The 18,604-nt window shown below is 48.5% G+C and overlaps 1 protein-coding gene across 3 annotated transcripts in view; it reads right to left on the bottom strand.

The window, feature by feature from the left end:
• The window catches only part of ITGA9 (integrin subunit alpha 9), a 323,185-nt gene that overhangs the window by 278,455 nt on the left and 26,126 nt on the right, over positions 1-18,604 (bottom strand). For all 3 annotated transcript variants that reach the window (XM_082745464.1, XM_082745463.1, XM_082745465.1), the window contains 2 exons: positions 17,029-17,152; positions 4,463-4,530 (listed from right to left, as the gene is read on the bottom strand). In XM_082745464.1, the coding sequence (XP_082601590.1) occupies positions 4,463-4,530; positions 17,029-17,152 (192 nt within the window). The remainder of the gene's footprint in view (positions 1-4,462; positions 4,531-17,028; positions 17,153-18,604) is intronic.

Below are 18,604 nucleotides of genomic sequence, written 5' to 3'. Positions count from 1 at the left end.
CCACCCAGGAACAGCCAGCACAATGGTACACACCACCTAACTCCCATGTGGAATGCCTCCCATAAACAGTGCGGACCTTTTCCCCAGCTGCATTTATTAGCAGAACCTCCAGAGGCACAGGGGTGTGCTTCAGAAGCCGCGGACTTCTCTCACCGCTGCAAGCTGGCACGGGCAGGCAGGGGACAGAGGCACATTCGGGATCTACTACAGAAGTCTACACCCAGACTTCTACCCGGGGTCTACAGGCTCCCATGGCAGTGCCTCAATGCTGGCAGGTTGGCCTATGTCTTCTCTTGCTACTCAAAGTATCTGTACCCAGGCTACAAAAATAAATAAAGTTCCCAGGAAGCTCTCCTTTATCCTCAGTGATGGGCTGAAACTCACGTGGCATCTGTAGCTCAAACAGCTTTTGTAACCCCCGGGTCACAGACCTTCAGGCACCCTGGGCCAGGGTAATTGGAGGCCACAGAAGAATACCCAGCTCGCTTATCCTGTGCAGGGACAGGCTGGCCCGCAGCGAGAGCCAGCCCAAGTAACAGGGTCAGCAGGAGGGCAAGGCAGGGGAGAAGTGCTGCGTGACCCCTTCAACCACATTTCCTGCTCAGCCTCCAACAGCTGAAGTTCCAGAAACAAGAGAGGCAGTGAGTTCAAAGACCTCCTGTGTAGGGAGGCCAAAGCTAAGGGCAGCCAGGACACAGTGGCCGGGTCAGAGGATTGAGCCTCCCTGACACTAGCCCCACAACCCCCCATCCATGCACCATGGCCCCAGGGCTATTTGCCCAGCCAGCACATGCTGAGGCTCCACGGTTCCCAGAGTATGGAGTTTCAATAGGTCCTCCTGTTCTTCTGGTCATCTGGAGCGCACACAGACCCTGGGCTCCCCTCCACCCCTGCCCTTTCTGCTCTTCCCCCCACGCCCTCCTGCCACCCAGCCCCAGTGCCCTGTCTTCCCTGACCTTCCAGCCGCTGAGACCATAACAACACCCGCTCCCTGGGAACTCCTCCTCTCCCTCAGTTCTCCATCAGCATCTCTGATGTGTTCTCATTTCTGCAACGAGTCTCCTTTTTCTCCTCCCACTGTCAAAAGGAGGTGTCCTTCTCACCCGCAACCCTACCTCCACACTGACCACAGCCAGTCCCCTCTGAGAGGTACTAGAAATGACCACATCAGAGTTTCCAACTCAGGTTGGCTTCTGTTCCCTGTATCCAACTATCTTCTAAAAACACCTACGAGTGTCCTGTCCATCCCCTCACACTGCATGTGCTGAAAGCAGGCCCATGCATTTATCTCCCAGTGACTCTTCTCTAGATAGCCTTCTTTCCCCTGGGGCACCCCTGTTCTCCAGAACCCTGCTTCCTCCATTCCACAGTCCTCAGCCACCCAGCCCACTGATACTGCCTTTATATTCTCCCATCCCTCTGGTCATTTCTTCTTCCTGCCCTGTTGTTTTGTAGCTGGACCACATCACAGCCTCCCACCTGGTCTCCCTCCAGGTCCTCACACTTTTAAATCCCCAGGGACCCCAGCCCACATGGCCTCTCTCTCCCAGCACTGCCATCCACGGTGTCTGTCACCTGCTTGTGGACTTTCAAGGGTGCTCTGCTGCCTCCCAGGCAGAGTCAGACTCTGCTAGACCTTCCAGAGAAATGACAGCCACAGAGACTGTACAATCTCACCGAGCACAAAGATGGAAGGAGAGTGTGAGCCTGGCATACCTCAGAAGGTATTTCAAATCAATGGGGAGGAGGAGACCTGGTGAGCAGGCCACCAGGAGAACAATCAACTACACATTGAGGGAAACGATGAGGTTTGTTTCTACCATACAATGTTTGCAAAAAGAAATCCAAGTTGTATTGAAGAGAGAAATCTTAAAAAAAAAAAAAAAAAAAAGAATACTGTTATATTGAAAATAAATAAAAAATAAATTTAAAAAAAAGAAAAGGAAAAAAAAACCCTGTTAAAGTACTAGAAAAGATCACAGGTACATATTTTGTACTCTCAGGAGAGGGAGAGTCTTCCCGAGAAGTCGAGAATCCAGAGAGAAAATGACTGATGGATTGAAGTAATAGGACTGTGTCACGGAAGTGCAATAAAGACACCATAAGCCAATTCAGACCGATACGAAAAAAATTTACAACATGTAAAAAGAGATGAGATTAGTGTTAAAGGTATCTTACAAGTTTCTAAAAATCAGTTAATCAAAAGGAAGAAAAAATAACAAGACCAAGAACATAAACAGGCAATTTCTAGAAAAAGACAAATGGCCAATGTTTGAAGAACACTAAACAACACTCATAAGCAGATAAAGGGACATTTTAGCAAAACGAAATATCTTTATGAGAAAAATTATTACTGGTAAGAGGCTGTAGGAATGATGACACACAACTGGGGGCCTGTTGGTCGGCAAACATCTCTGGGGTGCAATTCGCCAGGATGTACCCAAATTCAGAAGCTGGACAGCTTTGGCCCCAGCAATTCCTCTGCTACGTTTGTCTTCTGTGGAAACGTGTACTTGTGCACAAAGATGCCGTGTGTGGGGACCCCCAGCCCCATGTGGCCAGGGGAGTCCCAAGTCTCTGAGGCTGGAGGAGGGGCATCCGGGAGGCCAGGTCATGGGTGAGGCAGGAAAGGTAGGGAGACCCAGGTGGCCACACAGAGGAGTCTGGTACATATGATGGGAAGACAGAAGGCTCTGAGCAAAGGAGTGCCACGGTATTTTTCTCATTCCGGGGAGGTAGCTGTGGCTGCCCTCTAGCAAGAGGCTGTCAGGAGGCAGGGCAGGAGCAGGGAATCGGGAGGGTCTTATGGTGGCACCCTGCGCAAGACAACGGTCCCCCAGGTTTGCAGGGCAGCAGGGGAGGCAGAGAGAAATGGAAGCCTCTGGGATAGGTTTGGGGAGCACAGGAAAGGAGACTCCCTGATGGCTTGGATACGGGAGAGGAAATAGGAGAGGGATCTTGCTCACTGGGGTCTGAGCAGTGAGGATGATTGGTGGCACCATCCACCGGGCCTCCCAGGGATCTCTGTGTAGACAATCATAAGCATTGTACCAAAGTGACAGCAAAGGGATACAGTGAGAAGGAGAAGGAGCAGACAGCAGGGTCGGGGGGAAGCACATCATGTTCATTGGTCTGAGAGTGAAAGACAACATTTCTGACTTTTCTACCTTTTCCATGTTGCTTTCTGAGTGAGATGTTGCATTGCTGACTGTCCACTTTTTAATTTAAATAGCCATTGCAGAAATTAAGGTGGGCAGCTCTGCCCTGGATACTGAAGCTCTCTGCTGTCCTGGAGCAAGAGGAGAGAGAATGTCAGAAAGCCAGGCCCATGGGCCGGGACACGGTGTGGATTTTAATCTACCGTATGATGGGAAGCCACAGAGACAAGATGACAGGGTTTGATCTGGAAAGATTCCTCAGGCTGCTGTGCAGAAAACACAGGGACAGGGGTGGAGAACAGAGGCAGACTGAGGTGATGGACATGTTCTCAAGCTAGAAAGGCTGCAGCTACACAACACCGTCAATGTACTAAATACCACTGGACTGTTGGCTTCCCAATGGTCAAAATGGTCAATTTCATGTTATGTGTATTTTACTACCAAAATAAAGAACAGATGCAGGGAGTCTAGTTCAAGACCAGAAGACCTCCAGATGATGACAAGGACTCTTCCAGAAGGGTGATTGTGGTGGGCAATTAAAGCTGTCACATTTGGGATATGCTTAGGAGGTTAAAAGAATAGGATTACGGACGAATCAGAAATAAAAGGTACTTTTTTGTTTGGGCCTGAACAACTCCATGGATGCCTGAGCCACTTATGGGACCCGGCATGGAACACTGCACACGGCAGATGATCAAAAGATGTTCGGGAAATGAGGGGCTGATGTGAAGGGTGAACTCACAGTAGGTAAGAATCACTTAAGAACCATCCCTAAAGTTGTACCGTCTGGCCAAAGATTGTGGTGGTACGTCTGTGAAGGTACAGAAGTATTCAAGATGACTATCCTTTGGAATTTGGAAAAGGGGTTGGCTGAGTTATGTGTGAAATCATGAAGTCTCTCCACGTAGGGAAGAACAATAGGAGGGATGTTTAATACACCCTCCTCAGCGTCAGCAATGACACAAACTTGACTGAGCACCACCTTACCAGCACCCCTTTGAATCAGTTCCTTCCCTGGGACTCAGGGTCCAGACGACTCCTTAGAGAAATTGTCTACATAGGTTCTCCTCCAAATGAGCCTGCTCAGTGCCCCCCACCCCCAACCATGGTCTCTGGCCAGGAGGAGCCCCCACCAGCATTAGTCACCTTCCTTGGATGTCACATCCAGGGACCAGAATCTACTCCCTCCCAGCTCGAGTGTGTGGGGCCTCGGCAGCTCCATCTCAAGGAACTACTGAGACCATAATCTGCCAGGCAACCAACATTGGCAAGAGAGCAGAAACGCCCAAGGGGCGGACACCCACCTCAGTGAAGAAGCCCGCTATCCCCGCCTGGCAGGAGCCATGTTCCTCTCCGTACTTCTTCTTGTACTCTAGAAGGGAGGGAAGGAAAGAAGAAAACCACAGCCTCGTCAGTGTGTGCCGGTCGTGTGGAGGGGCCGCCAAGTGTGCTGGCCACTTCCCCGTGCACGGCTGAGGGCTGGGCCTGGGGATGCCTTCCAGACCGGGGCGTGGAAGGAAAGTCTATGGAATCCACCAGACCTCAAAAATCCAGGCTCTGGTGCCATCAGGCCTGAGACGGCCAAGCACCCCAGTGGACTCCCTCCACGCCTGTGGGGGAAGAGCAGCAGCAGCCATGGTGATTAAGTGGGAGGCCAGTGGTGATTATTTCATTTACTTCAGAAAGAATGGAGAGCCCCAGTAGGAAAAGGAGCTGAAAACATGACCCTGTGTGGAGTCCCCTGGAGCACAACCAAGCCTCCCAATGTGACACTCCACAGAGCTGAAGACAAGATGATTCCTGCCATCCAAGTAGACAGTGGCCAACGGAGCCTGGGCCTACAGGAAGAGGTTCCCCGCTAGACCTGCTCCGGCACTCAGTTACACCATCCCTGCCGGTGTGTGGTGATGCCACACGCCGACAGCTCCATCCTCTGACGAAGGGGAAGATCTCTCCAGGTCAACAGAAACACAAACGGTTAAGTGCTTTTCCTCCACCATTCCCTCACGGTTCCCAACATGCTGACCCTACAAAGGGGCCTTCTGTGCTGCAGTTTTCAGTTGGAGGGAAGAGTGTGTAGCATGTTCTAGGCCCTGTTAGCCACACCCACTCATGCCATTCCACTGATCTCTTATCCCTGGGAGCCCATATTGTCATCTGTGAAGAGGCAAAACTCCCAAGGCTCAGAGAGGTTAGGTGCACTGCCCAAGGTCACACAGCTAGTAAATGGCAAAAGCCAAGATTCACATACGTTCACCTCTGTGGCCCATCGAAGGTTCTGTGGAGTGAGTGATTACCCCAAACCCAGGAAGTGACCAGCCAGTTGAAATCACTACATAGGTAAAGACAGAGAGAGGAGCTCAGCTGTGTGATCAGGAGGGTCAGACAGAGACTGAGAGTTCAGCTCAGATGACTCAAATTAATTATACTGCCAGACGAGAGCTCATGGCTGTTCCTGGGCACTTGGGAACGCAACAAAATAACCCAGCGATCCCCCAGGTGACCCCTGGGCTTGTGGCAAGTCTTGGGTACATTAAAGGCAATATACTGAATTTTGAAACAAAAGAAATAATATGAAGGAACAATGCAGCTGTGATTGCAACATAGGGCCACTTCCTGCCACTCTGAGAGCGTCAGTGTGAGAGGAGAAGGGGGAAAAGGGCCCTGGGGAAATATACAGAGTAATTCAGTTTCTAACAACACTCACCGCAGAGCCTAGTAACATTTTCCAGTAAGTGGCCATTAACCGACTGCTAAATTACAATGGAATGTCAATTGAGTTACTCCTCTTCCTTGTGAGGGCTAAATCAGTTCCTCCCTCCTTGTCAGGTTATTCCAAGGAGAACTCATAGGCCTGCCAGAGAGCAACCCAGGGACAATGGGACTTGCCTGTTCTCTGCAAAGTCTTGCACCCCGGCTGGGAGTGGGGCTTGTGAAAGTCATAAAGAGATCGTGCATCAAACTGTCTGATGGCAAGAAATAATAAAAATTAATAGTAAAGCCTGCATCAAATAGCATAAGGGCAAGAAGGATCAAAATGTCCCAACCCGAACAAACAGTTAGATTAAATCTGGAAGGTCTGGCAAGAAGCATATTCACTCCCCACTGACTCGAGGGGTTAAATACCCAACTATAACTCTGAGGCAAATAAAACAAAGAAAATTCAGACCCCAGCAGCTAAAGGAAGCTACAGTGCAGGACACACCAGTTCAGCCTTATAAATTTATGACACAAATAAGAATTACACAGGAATGGAGCGCCTGGGTGGCTCAGTGGTTTGGGCTGCTGCCTTCGGCTCGGGTCATGATCTCAGGGTCCTGGGATCGAGCCCCGCATCGGGCTCCCTGCTCCGCAGGAAGCCTGCTTCCCCCCCCCCCTCTCTCTGCCTGCCTCTCTGCCTACTTGTGATCTCTGTCTGTCAAATAAATAAATAAAAACTTAAAAAAAAAAAGAATTACACAGGAATCTTTTGTGTTTTAAAGAAAACAACCTCAAGATCTCCTTTGCAAGAGGGACTCCAAAAATAGGAGATATGAAAACCTGTCTTTCTCCTCCTCAAAGTCTTGCACCCCGGATCTGAGGGTCAGGGACACACAGAAAACAGTCTCCACCCCACTGGCTTTGACTTACTGAGACACCAGGGTCTACACCTGCCTTCTTGGGAGTGCTCTAGAGCAAGGAATCAAACCATGTGGGGCTCCTGACTAGTACCCATAACTCTGACCTCCCAGAAACTTCCTTAACTCTTGGTTAGCCACTTCAACTTGAAAAGAGGCTCCAGTCCTCATGCTTCCACCCCACCCCATCACTCCTCTTCAGCTTCTCTGTCCGTGTAATCTCGCAGCAGTTCATCATAGTTGACAGTTTATTCAACACCAAGTTGAACTCATTGATCTCATTGCCCCCAACACCGCCCTTGTGCCAGTTACTGGTATGTGCTAGTGCTAGTGTACTAAGGGAGGGTGTGCACACATTTCTCTGTGCACAAACTCAAGGCCCAGGTGGAAATGAGACAGGAGCAGGTACATTTCTCCAGCCACTAAGACTTGAACTCTCTCAACCTGCTTACCTGGGACCTTTGTGGCCCCTGCTCTGCCAGCACTGCCTTCTGTCTTCCAATCAGTCTGGTTCCCTGACCTCCACCCCCAGCCTGGCTTGGAAAGGAGTTGCATCCTGGGAACCAGGAATCCTGAGTTCTCCACCCAGGGCCACCACTAACCCCAGAGACCTAAGAGTAGTGGCAATTGTGATTGGAGCTCGACAAAGACCCAAAAGGATTGATGTTTCTGGGCTTTCAAAACCCAGATTGGCTAATTCTCCCCTAGGCAATCCCCTCTCCTTTGAGGCCTTAGGGGAATAAGATAGAATATCCAGATCCCGTTCCTGAGAAGGCAGGAGCTTTGAAAAGGGAGCTAGGTTTGGAGATAGGAGGCTGCCCCTTCCCCGTGTCCGGAAGAAATCCCACCACCACCGGTCACAGTCCTTCCCTCCATTGAGAAGTCCAGGCAGTGCAGGCTGGAAGGATGGGGTGGGACCTCCTCTAGTCTCCGGTGTTCCCAGAAGCCCTTTTCCTGCACACACACACAGGCCAGGGGCCCTGGCAGCTCCTGGACACGTCCACGCAGTCGCCACCTGCTCCAAGGATATAGCTAGGCAGAGAGCTACAACAAGCTGGTTCCCTCCCTCACCGCCAGGGAAAAAAAACATTTCTCTATCTTGAAGCAGCAAAGGGGAATCAAGGTCAGCATGATAGGAGCCCACTGTCCTGCAATAAACTGGACACCGTTAAATCCAGGGACCTGAATCTCAAGCAAAAGATGTGGGTGAACAGGGGACCTGGAAATCACCTGGAGGAGGCAGGAACAGTTTGGAAAGCTCTGTCTCGCTGCTGTAGGTGGATGTGGGTTACTTGGCCTGTGTCACAATATTCATTAAGTTGTATGGCTCCTCTACTCTAAAAGTGGTAGTATTTTCCTTGGTTTAGCTGCCGGTTTTACTAAATTCTGTCTAAACAGAAGGCAATTCAGAGAAGAGAAAATACTGGTTTCCAAATGTCACAACCCACAACTCAATACATGGGACTTACACTAATGAATTTTAATTCATTCAAGAATTATACTGGGTGGAGTCACTTCCTGAACCCCTCCTGAAACGCTGGTGGGATAAAACCAGCCCATGGAAAGATCAAGTTCTACAGGCGGTGTATTATTCCTTACTAATCTCTCTTCCCATTTGAGAAAGGTTCATCTTTCAAAAGTCGTCTTTCTAATGCATCAATTTTAAAACTGTTTCTTTCATAGCTCCTGAACTTAGCCAGGAACTAGAGAAAAAAATAAGTTTCTAGTCTCAAATTATTCCTGAGGTTTTGCTCAATTTCTGAGTGAATACCAAATAATTGGTCATTGAACAATTTAGAGGACAAGTAACTTGCGTAGACAGAACTCTACTAGTAACCAGAGCATTTCAACATATAAAACTGAAAAGACAAAACTGCCCACAGCTGTGAGGGACCACAGTCTAAATGTGAAGGGGGGGAAAAAGGGCAAATGACCTAAATAGCTAGGTTAGAGAGGCAGGGAAAACATTTTATCAAAATAATGGACAATTAAGCAATGGTGGGCATTAAAAGCAAACTGCACAAAGCCAGCAACTTATAATCACATGAGAGAAGCTTTAAGAGGGGAAGAGATCTCTAGAACATGTCTATAATTCAAACCCCATCCATTTCTTTTACCGATGAAGTCACTATAGCTCAGAGAGAGCAAGTAGTTTATTTAAAGCCACACAGCAAAGGAGCCTGAGGCAGGATTAAGTGGCAGGGTCCCTGCCTCCCAATCTGCTTCCCTCATACCGTCATGCTTCGTGGACCACAGTCACCGTGAGAATATTCTTGCCCTTGAAACAAATGTTTTCCATCAATGGAAGAATGGATACACAAAATGTGGTATATACATCCATTCGGTGGAACTTTTCAGTCTTAAGAGAGGAAATTCTAACACGTGCTACAATATGAATGAACCCTGAAGACATCATGTTAAATGAAATAAGGCAGTCACAAAAGGACAAATAAATGCATGAATTCCACTTATTTGAAGTCAAACTCATTGAGACAAAATAGAATGGCAGTTGCCAGGGCTGGGGTGGAATGCAGGACGGGGGACGCGGGGAACTCATGAGTATCAGAGTTTCATTTTGGAAGGATGAAAAAGTTCTAGAGATGGATGGTGGTTGCTGCACAATAGTGAGTGTATGTACTGCACAATTAGAGCTAAAATGGTAAATTTTATGCTATGTATTTGTTACAAAATTTTTTAAAATTTTAATGTTTCATAATCTTTAAATACTTTCCACCCAGAATCTAGTACCAATTTTGCCAATTCCCTACTTTAGAAGCAGAAGCAAGCTACTTTATGGGCACAAATAGCATATGTACCTTCAACTTACTGTGTGTTATAGACTAAATGTGTGTTTCCCCCAAATCCCTATGTTAAAACCACACTCCCTGATGGGATGGTATCAGGCAGTGGGGCCTTGGGAGGTGGTTAGCGTTAGATGAGGCCACAAGCGTAGAGTCCCCATAAATGGGATTAGTGTCTTCTTGTGAGGCCTTAGAGAGCTTGCCTCTTTCTGCTCTCCACCACGTGAGGACAAAGAAGACTGCCCTCCCCAGACACTGACTAGGCCAGGGCCTTGATCTTGGAATTCCCAGACTCCAGAACAGGGAGAAATAAACGTTTGTTGTTTAAGACGCTGTCTGTGGTAGATCTGTTACAGCAGCCCGAAATGCCCACGACATTGTACACTGTGGTAGCTTTCATCCCTCCTAAAAAGTGACCCTGAACAGGGGACAGTCACATCTCAGTGAGAGTCCCAGCCCAGAACTGAGGAAAATTCACATGATGACCAAAACTAACAGACTCATGGAATAACTACCACTGAAACACAGACCATCAAACCACTACTCAGATGTGAAAACCAAATGCCTACAGCAAGGAAAGATCTAGGACGCAGAGCAGAGAGGCCTCTCAGGAAAATGGGATCAGGCTGAAGGGCCTCATCTGCCCACCTCCGCCCCCCCGACCATCGCACTTGCTGGGATTTATCTATATTTTGTGTCTGCAACTGCAAAACTACAAGAAAGCTTGAAAAGTCTCCAGTAGAGAGTCCTAAAAAATCAGAATAAAATTACCACGTGATAGGAGATTTTGCTCAGTGAAGGGCCACAGCATCCCAGTAACCACAAAGAAAACCAACATCCCAACGGAACAGGTGGTACAAAGAAGCTGCTGTTGAACTTCCATGCCAACAATCCTTTCTCTACTTCATGAGCCTGTGACCTTCATCAACCTCCCCAAGCCTGTTTTCTCATATGTACAATGGGGCTAAGAATTCTTATGCCCCAAAATGAGGTCATTACTCAGTCTGAGCCTACCTGTGAAGTACCCTAACACAATCCCTGACAGCTGGTAGGTAAATCTAGTTGCTCTGAGAGGAATAAAACCCAAGACACCTGTCATACAGATTAGCAATTTTAGAAGAGGAAAGTCATAAAATTTAGACATCTATAAGGAAAATATTAGATAATACAGCTTAAGCAGTCAATCATTCCACATAGCGTATGGAAACACGTTGGAAGCATAGAATATATTTGTGCCCACAGTAAAAATTCTTAGCACCAAAATGAAAGCTCGATGGGGTTCCCTGAGCCCTAAGAGTCACTGCCAGAGACCTGGTCACCTCCTCTGGCCCTGGCTTTTCCCTCTAGCTACGCTCCCTTCCTCTCTCTCCGCCTCAGGGTCCCTCTCTGCCTTAACTGGTTATAATACAGAACTACATCTGTTTCTAAATTTGTTATATTTACTTAAATGAGATAATGTTTATGAAAGCTCTTTAGAAACCATAAAATCCTATGTAAATGTAGAGTTATTTAATAAAAATTTATGGGCCTTGTTCTTGAATATTTAAATGGATCAACTTAGCTTTTTATGGTTCTCTCCAAAACAAAACAAAAACACAACAAAACAAGACAAAACCTCAAGTCCTTTTCATTTGTAAATGGCTCTTGATTGATTTTTATCCCCTGCGGAGCCACAGCACTCCACACCAGACAGGAGAAGAAAACTTCACATGGGAATGGGTGATGTTTCCTTCTCTAGAAATGAGCCTGTCTTGAGAGATGAAAAAGCTACAGGGAATAAAAGGCCAGTCACCCCGAATTAATAAAGCACAGAAATCTTTGGAATCAATGGGACAAGTTTAAGCACAGAGAAATTAGATAAATTCAGACCCCAACAACTCCCAACTTGAGAATGTTTACACACGGCATGAATTAAACTTTAGATCCTAATCTACCGAAAGGGGAAAGGAGAGCTTACCAGTAAATAAATTGTGCAAATAGGATCTTTAAAGATATCTAAGACATTATCATCTTTTCGTGGAGTCTTTTTTTTTTCCCTTCATGTAGTCTTAAAGTCATTTTTGTAATACTCAACTTTCTACCCTCCATTATCTATTCATTAAAGCAGGATTTGCCAGAAACCTTCTCTATTACGGCACTTAACTAAAAAATTCGTACTTATCGAGTGTTCACTCTGAGCTAGGCACCTAATATACTCAAATACCTCTTCAGTAGGTTAATCTCCCCATTTTACAGATGAAAGCACTGAGGCTTAGCGGGTTTACCCAAAGTCACCCAGACGGAGCTATGCGTTCAATCATGGGAACAAGTGAACTGCTCAGATTCTGAAACCGGGTCTAACCTACGGTGGTGCTCTCGTTCCGCTTCTTTATCAGTGTTTCCCCTGGGACACTTTTGGTTAGTTTAGCAGAGCTGTTTCCAATTTTTCCAGATTAGTGAGACTATTTTTGTCACAATAAAAAGACAACCTGTGGATCGTCTGGGAGGCTCAGTTGGTTGAGCATCCAACTCTTGGCTTCGGCTCAGGTGGACCTCATGGGTCATGAGATTGGGCTGCTAGTGGGGCTGCACTGAGGGAATCTGCTTGAGATTCTCTCCCTCTGTCCCTCCCCCATTCACATGTGCACTCTCTAAAATAAGTAAATAAATGTTTAAAAAAAAAAAAAAAAAGATGACTTGTTGACAGCCCCGTTCCTGCCAAGCTATGGCTTCTTGTCTCGGCAGCTCAAGGGCAAAGGATAAAAGAAATCTGTGTGCCTATATAATATATATATATATAATATATATATATATATTATATATATATATATATTAACAAGGCACTGACTTAAGAACAACAGGTTTCATAGAGCTGACCAACAGTTCCCACCCCCCAAGTCGTCCCACTGAACTTCTTGTCTTCTCACACGCTCGGATAAAACCAAACATCTGGTAGTGATGATGCTTTTCTCGTCTCACGCACAAGCTAAACGGCTGACTTAATGGTATGCTCCATCGGTTTATTCTACATTGTGTCTGAGAGTCATCTTTGTTTCCCATTCCCTCTACATTTCCTGGTTCCAAACAGGATACTCTGATAGCATTTCCCACCCAACCAGAAACAGGAAGCACCTGAAAAGTCACAAGAAAAATGCCTTTGTGCCCAAGACCGATGTTTTAAGAATTCAAAAGTTCGAGACAGTCTAGACACAGGCCTATAGACTTCGAGGCTTTCATCTATTAAACTAACATTGCAACATTCTGAAGAAAGCACAGGTGAGCCTCTGGGAGGCCTACAATGAGAGAACAATGTGTGGTTTTTCTGAGCACATCTCAATTTTCTCAGGAGCCCCTGAAGAGAACCCTCAGAGGTGACACAATGGAGGTCCAGCCAGAGGCCTGAGAGACAGAAGCATGGAAGAGCAGGCCCCCAGCAGGGCTCGCACACTCCTCAGTGGTCCTTCTGCTACTCCACAGTGGACACACTCAGAGGAAGCAGGGCCCCTTCCTCCCTTTCCAGCACCCACTGCCATGACCAACAGCAGATTCCCACCATGCTTCTCTTCCAGGGCACCTCCTCAGCTGCAGACTCAAAGTGGCATCCATTTCTCCAGGTGTCACACGAAATAAGCTGTCTTCATACCACGTAGAGCTTGGCTGCCGCTTAGGTCTTTGGGGAGAAGTGCCCTGCGGAACACACTGGCATGAACTTCTCTCCCCACACAGCTCTCCCGCGTGGGAAACATCCTATTTCCTCTGTTTTCCCCTGCAGCTGGGGAACTTCTCGAGAGCTGGGGCTGTCATTTGGGTTTTATTGATGAGGCACTTAAGATTATGTGGACTCTGTTCCTAGCAGACAAATTAATCACCCCGCAGTGACTAACACACATTTGCCTGGCATATAGTATATTAGCACATAATATGGAGTATCAGTATATATATACACGTGCTTAGTGTGTGCACACACACACACACACATTGGGCACTAGTCTAAGAATGGACAAGTTTTAACCCACTTCATCCTCTTCACAGACCCCCGAGGTAGCTGAGGCACATTCACCAGGGTGGAGCCAGGACTTGAATTCTGGCTGTTGGGGTCCAGAGCCTATGGCTTTTGCCACCGTGCTACATTTCCTCTCCATCGCATGGTACACGAATAAGAGAATGAAAAGAAAAACCTAGCCTTGAGCAAGCCACACATCTCTAGACCTCAGGAAAGAAGGCTCATCAAGATGATATTCAAAAATCTTATCAAATTCTGAAATACTTCTGTTGTATTGTACTTAGCTGTCATGTGATCCCTCACTTGGAACAGAGAGCTTGGGACACCAAGTTTTTCCACATTAAGAAAAAATACAGTTGCTTTAAGACCCAAGTGCCCAAGAATGGGAGGCAGACATCCCCAAAGCCAGCACAGCACAGGCAAGGGTCTCTAAGTGGGGACAACATCCTTCATCTTGCCAAGCCAGTCTTTTAGAGATATCTGAACATCGGCCACCCCTTGCCTCCTACAGGAACTAAAACCACAGAAGCATTCTCCTCAGTGCCCCATTGTTCTAGGGGCTGCTCTTAGAACCCAACACTCCCCAGCCCCATGAATGAGTTAGCACACGGAAGTGTGTGTGTGCCCATTGGAGAAGGAGGACTAGGCAGGGGTACCACCATTTTTGCCATTTCTTTGCTGGCTCCATTTGGCCATCATTAAGTCAAGGAATAGTCTAAGAACAACCCTGGCAGCCTGGGCTGATGGTCCATCCACTGCTGTGTGAGGAATCTGGGATCATGAGTCGAGCCCCATGTCAGCTATGACTCCCTAATGACCATGAAATGTCTGTGACAAGTAACAAGTGGTTCCCTTCCCACTCCAACTCCCACAGGTCAGCTGGGCTTTGGCTGGTCTAGTTGGGCTCCGGCTGCAGGTTCAGAGCAGGTCTGTTCCACACGTAGCTCTTCTGGGCCAGTGAGCCCTAGGGGGCACATTCCATGGTGAGGGTCACAACCACCCAGAGGGGGAAGAAACATATGAGATCTCCTAAGGCCCCCCTTGTGAATGAGGGATGTGCAGAGCAGCCCTGAACCGAGAGGACACTGGGCTCTGCTGTGGCTCCTCCTTGGCTCATGTGGGCTTCCACCTTCCTGTCAAGCATGAGGGGCCCCACCCACACCCTGCCATCCTCACCATTCCCAGGATGCAGCCTAGAGGCCAGCACCCACATCACCTGCTGGGGGGCCTTCCCTGCTCCCACACACAGCAGGACAGAATGGTGGAAAGACTCCAGCCCCTACACACCTCAGGTGGGTAATCCCAAGGTGTGTTCTCTGCTAGCCCCAGAGCTCCCCAGAGCTCACGCCCCAGCTGCCCATGATGGTAACTTGTAGGTAGCATCTCTCATGGGCTGTCTTCCCTCCCTCTTCTTGCCTCCCAATAGCCCCACTGGGGTCTTCTGGAATGACCTCCAGAAAACTACACATATTCAAAACCCAAGTGAAGAGTTGTAAAGATGACATGAGAGAGGGTGTCAAGTCCCCCAAACTAACACTGGCCCAGTGCTGAGCTCACAGCTACTTAAAACAACACATCGTGCACAAGTGTGAGCCACGGTGGCCACAAGCTCCCACCTCTTCAGAGGTCTGTCCTTCCGCATTCCAGTGCTTACAGTGGGATACGGAGCAAACACCAGGGGCAGCAACATATCCCTATTTCACAATATGTCTTCTGGGAAAACCAACATCCTGGTCTTCTTGCACAACTGGTTTGGATTCAATCATCTTTGTTTCCGGTACTCGTATCGATTCCCTCTCCTCTCCCCAGGCCAATGAGCTACCCACAGAGTTGTGCCAGGAGCTTCCCCTTTTCTTCCTGGGGTGGGACAGGGGGGCGGGAGTGAGGAGTAAGCTGGGGTAGTCAAAACACAGCCTTGACCCCTTATTGATTTATTTATACTATCTGTCCGTCTCTGTGGCAGACTACATTATGTCCATTTTTCAGAAGTTTTTCTTCTGACGGGGGCAATACAGAGATAAACAGGGCTGGAGTTCAATTTCCCCACATGGTCCAGCCACAGTTGATCAAATGTGGACACAGAGGAAAAGAACAAGGCTCGTCCTCACAGGTCAGCATTCATGCCCCGTACAGGAGCCTTGCCAGTTCCTTCCATGGGACTGCTGCACAGAACACCTGCTCAGGGCACCCAAGTTCCCTTCAGGGCACCCAAGTTCCCTTCAGGGCCCTGGAGGGTCTTCCAGGAGGCAGAAAAATGCATGTGTCCAGAGAGCAGTTCTCAGAACCATCTTTGGTGGCCTCAAAATTTGAAGCCTGGGAAACCCCAGCGAGGCCCAGAGGAAATGTGGACACAGGCTGGTGAAGACTTCAGTCCAAGCAAGTAAACTAGAAGGAGGATTAAAATATCAATAGCACAGGGGCGCCTGGGTGGCTCAGTGGGTTACGCAGCTGCCTTCGGCTCAGGTCATGATCTCAGGGTCCTGGGATCGAGTCCCGCATCGGGCTTTCTGCTCAGCAGAGAGCCTGCTTCCTCCTCTCTCTCTCTGCCTGCCTCTCTGCCTACTTGTGGTCTCTCTCTGTCAAATAAATAAATAAAATCTTTAAAATATATATATATATATCAATAGCACAGCACTTAGAGAGTGAACAAGTGCTAGCTCCCTCAGAATTAGGCAAAGAAAACCAGTGTCCAAACTCTAAAACCAATAAAAAGGCGAGCGTTTCCTGGATTTTTAAACCTCAAGTTCAACTGAGCTAAATAATGATCAGCACAAAAAACATTTTTTAATTTAAAAAAAAAAACATAATGATCAGCTCAGTGGTGTTTGGAGGTTTTAAGCAGGGAGACTGGAAAATACATTTCCCTCCAAGATCCCAAGTGCCCTTGGCAAAGAGGTCCTCAAACTGTCATGATAGTATGTGGAACAGATGGGAAGAAAAGAGCCTTGTGATGTTAGGGAATGACCGAATCCCGGGTTTCGGGATTCCCACTGTCTCAGGACATTTGTCCACAAAACTGTCTCAGGAGCCTTAAGACCATCTGGGAGCTTGGACCGTGGAGACCATCGAGCCAACCTCTGAATTTTCAGGCGAGGACATCGAGGCCCAGAAGAGAAAGCAGCTCTCCTAAGGCTGCACAGCATGTGGCTGTGCCAGAAAACCAACTTCTGTCCGAAGGCTTGGCTGAGGCTTGGTGAATTTTAGACTGAGACTTCATATAGCTCAGTGCACACCATGGGCTCTGGGGCAGAGATGGGCAGGGCTGGGGCTAGGCAGGGTCTGAAACGACAGCCCCTGCTCACCCCCATTCCTGGGCAGGGCCATGGGTGCCAAGAGGCCAACTGCGGACCCAGCGCTGCCCTCCAGTTAGAGTTTGGAAAGCTGCGGGAAACGGAGATGATGGGAGTTGTTCAGGGTGCCACGGCAGGTGTGGGGTAGGGGTGGGGGGTAGGGGGATCAGAAGCGCTCACCTTCATAGCAAGGGATCAGCGTCCTGCCTTTGGCCTGGAGGTTGGACGGGATGATGTAACAGAAGCCGTGGGGCAAGATGTGGTCTGTTTCGTAGTAGATGTTCTTCCAGCGGTGGGCACAGGCCTAAAGGACAGAGAGGGGGTCAAAGCAGGAAACTCAGCCCCAGGAGGTCCCAAAGCAGAGCATTAGCAATGCCAAGTGGTTCCACAAGAGGAGGGGGCAGAGGGGCCAGAAAGCCATCCTCCCTCCGGCCCAGCCACAGCTTGGCTCCAGGTACTGTCTGGGACATCAGCAACCCATACAAACACAAACATGCCCCTGGGAAGCTACTAGGAAGAAAAACGAAACAAACACATAAACAAATAGGGGTTGTCCCTAGTGCTGAGGCCTGGGAAGGAAAAACCCGGGGTTATGGGACAGAGACTCTGGGGGTGGGAAGGACAGAGTTCAGGGGGAGAGCGCCAGCTACACTCAAGGGTGCAGTCATCGGGTGCTGAGGAAGCACGTGCGAAAGGCTTGGAGGTTCAAGGGAAACGAAGGTCGTTGGTGGGCTGGTCTGGACTGTAGTGGCAAGAAAGAGGTCAGCCTGCCAGCCTCTCTGCTCTTCATTCCTTCAAAGCAAGGGGTCCTGCAGACCTTGACTACTAGGACTTTGGTGGACGTGCAGAGGAAGCTGACAGAGTCTCACCCGGGTGAGTGGCATGATCTGCCTTACAGTGTGGAAAGACAACACAGCCACTGTGTGGAGACCGCAGGTGGGGAGTAGACATGAACGTCTGGGTGAGAATGGATGCTGGCCAGGCCTGGGATGGGGGCAGTGGGGAGGAAAGGAGGGGATGGCTTCAGGGTGCAAGCTGGGGGTAGAGCCGATGGGCCCTGGGGAACCACCACAGTGACAGAGAGCAAGAAAGGCAAAGAAAAGGGAACCAGGTCAAGAGAAGACAACCCGCAACACACATCCTTGAGGCCCTCAGGCCAGATGAGTATGCTAGGCGTGCCTCACAGGAGCATCGAGTATTCACCCATCAGTAGTCACCCATCGAGTATTTATTGAGCACCTACTGTGTGCAAGGCTCTCTGCTAGGCCCTGACGATACAGCAATGAACAGTCAGAGAATTGGGTCAGCCTGGTGGGTGAGACAGAACTGCAGCCCTCACAAGGCTGCTGGATGGCAGGACACATGTGGGGAATTCCTGTTTTGAGCTGGTTCAGGGCAAAGTAGCAGGTTGAACCACCGTCCATATTTGACTGTTTCTGCCTACAGAAAGATTTCAGCATGTGCGCCATTAACAAGAAGTAGATGTTGATGGCTCTTTTTTCAAAGTAGATGAACATAGAGCAAATGCTCAAATCCCAAGTACACCATTTAATGAGCTTTGACAAAGGTGTACACTCATGTACACAGCCCATAAACAAGATATAGAACATTTCCTTCTCACCCCAATGTTCCCTCATGCCAGAACATGGTTGGTTTCCACTGGCAGGTCAGGGAGGGCTTCTCTGAGGAGGGGCCATCTGAGCAGAGGCCTGAGAAATCAAAGGAATGGCTAGGAGGGCACCTGGGAGGAGGTTCA

The sequence above is a fragment of the Mustela nivalis genome (genome assembly GCF_964662115.1).
Source record: "Mustela nivalis genome assembly, chromosome: 1".
In the NCBI taxonomy this organism is placed as follows: domain Eukaryota; kingdom Metazoa; phylum Chordata; class Mammalia; order Carnivora; family Mustelidae; genus Mustela; species Mustela nivalis.
The sequence above is the reverse complement of the archived record's forward strand: the minus strand, read 5'-3'. Positions and strand labels throughout refer to the sequence as shown.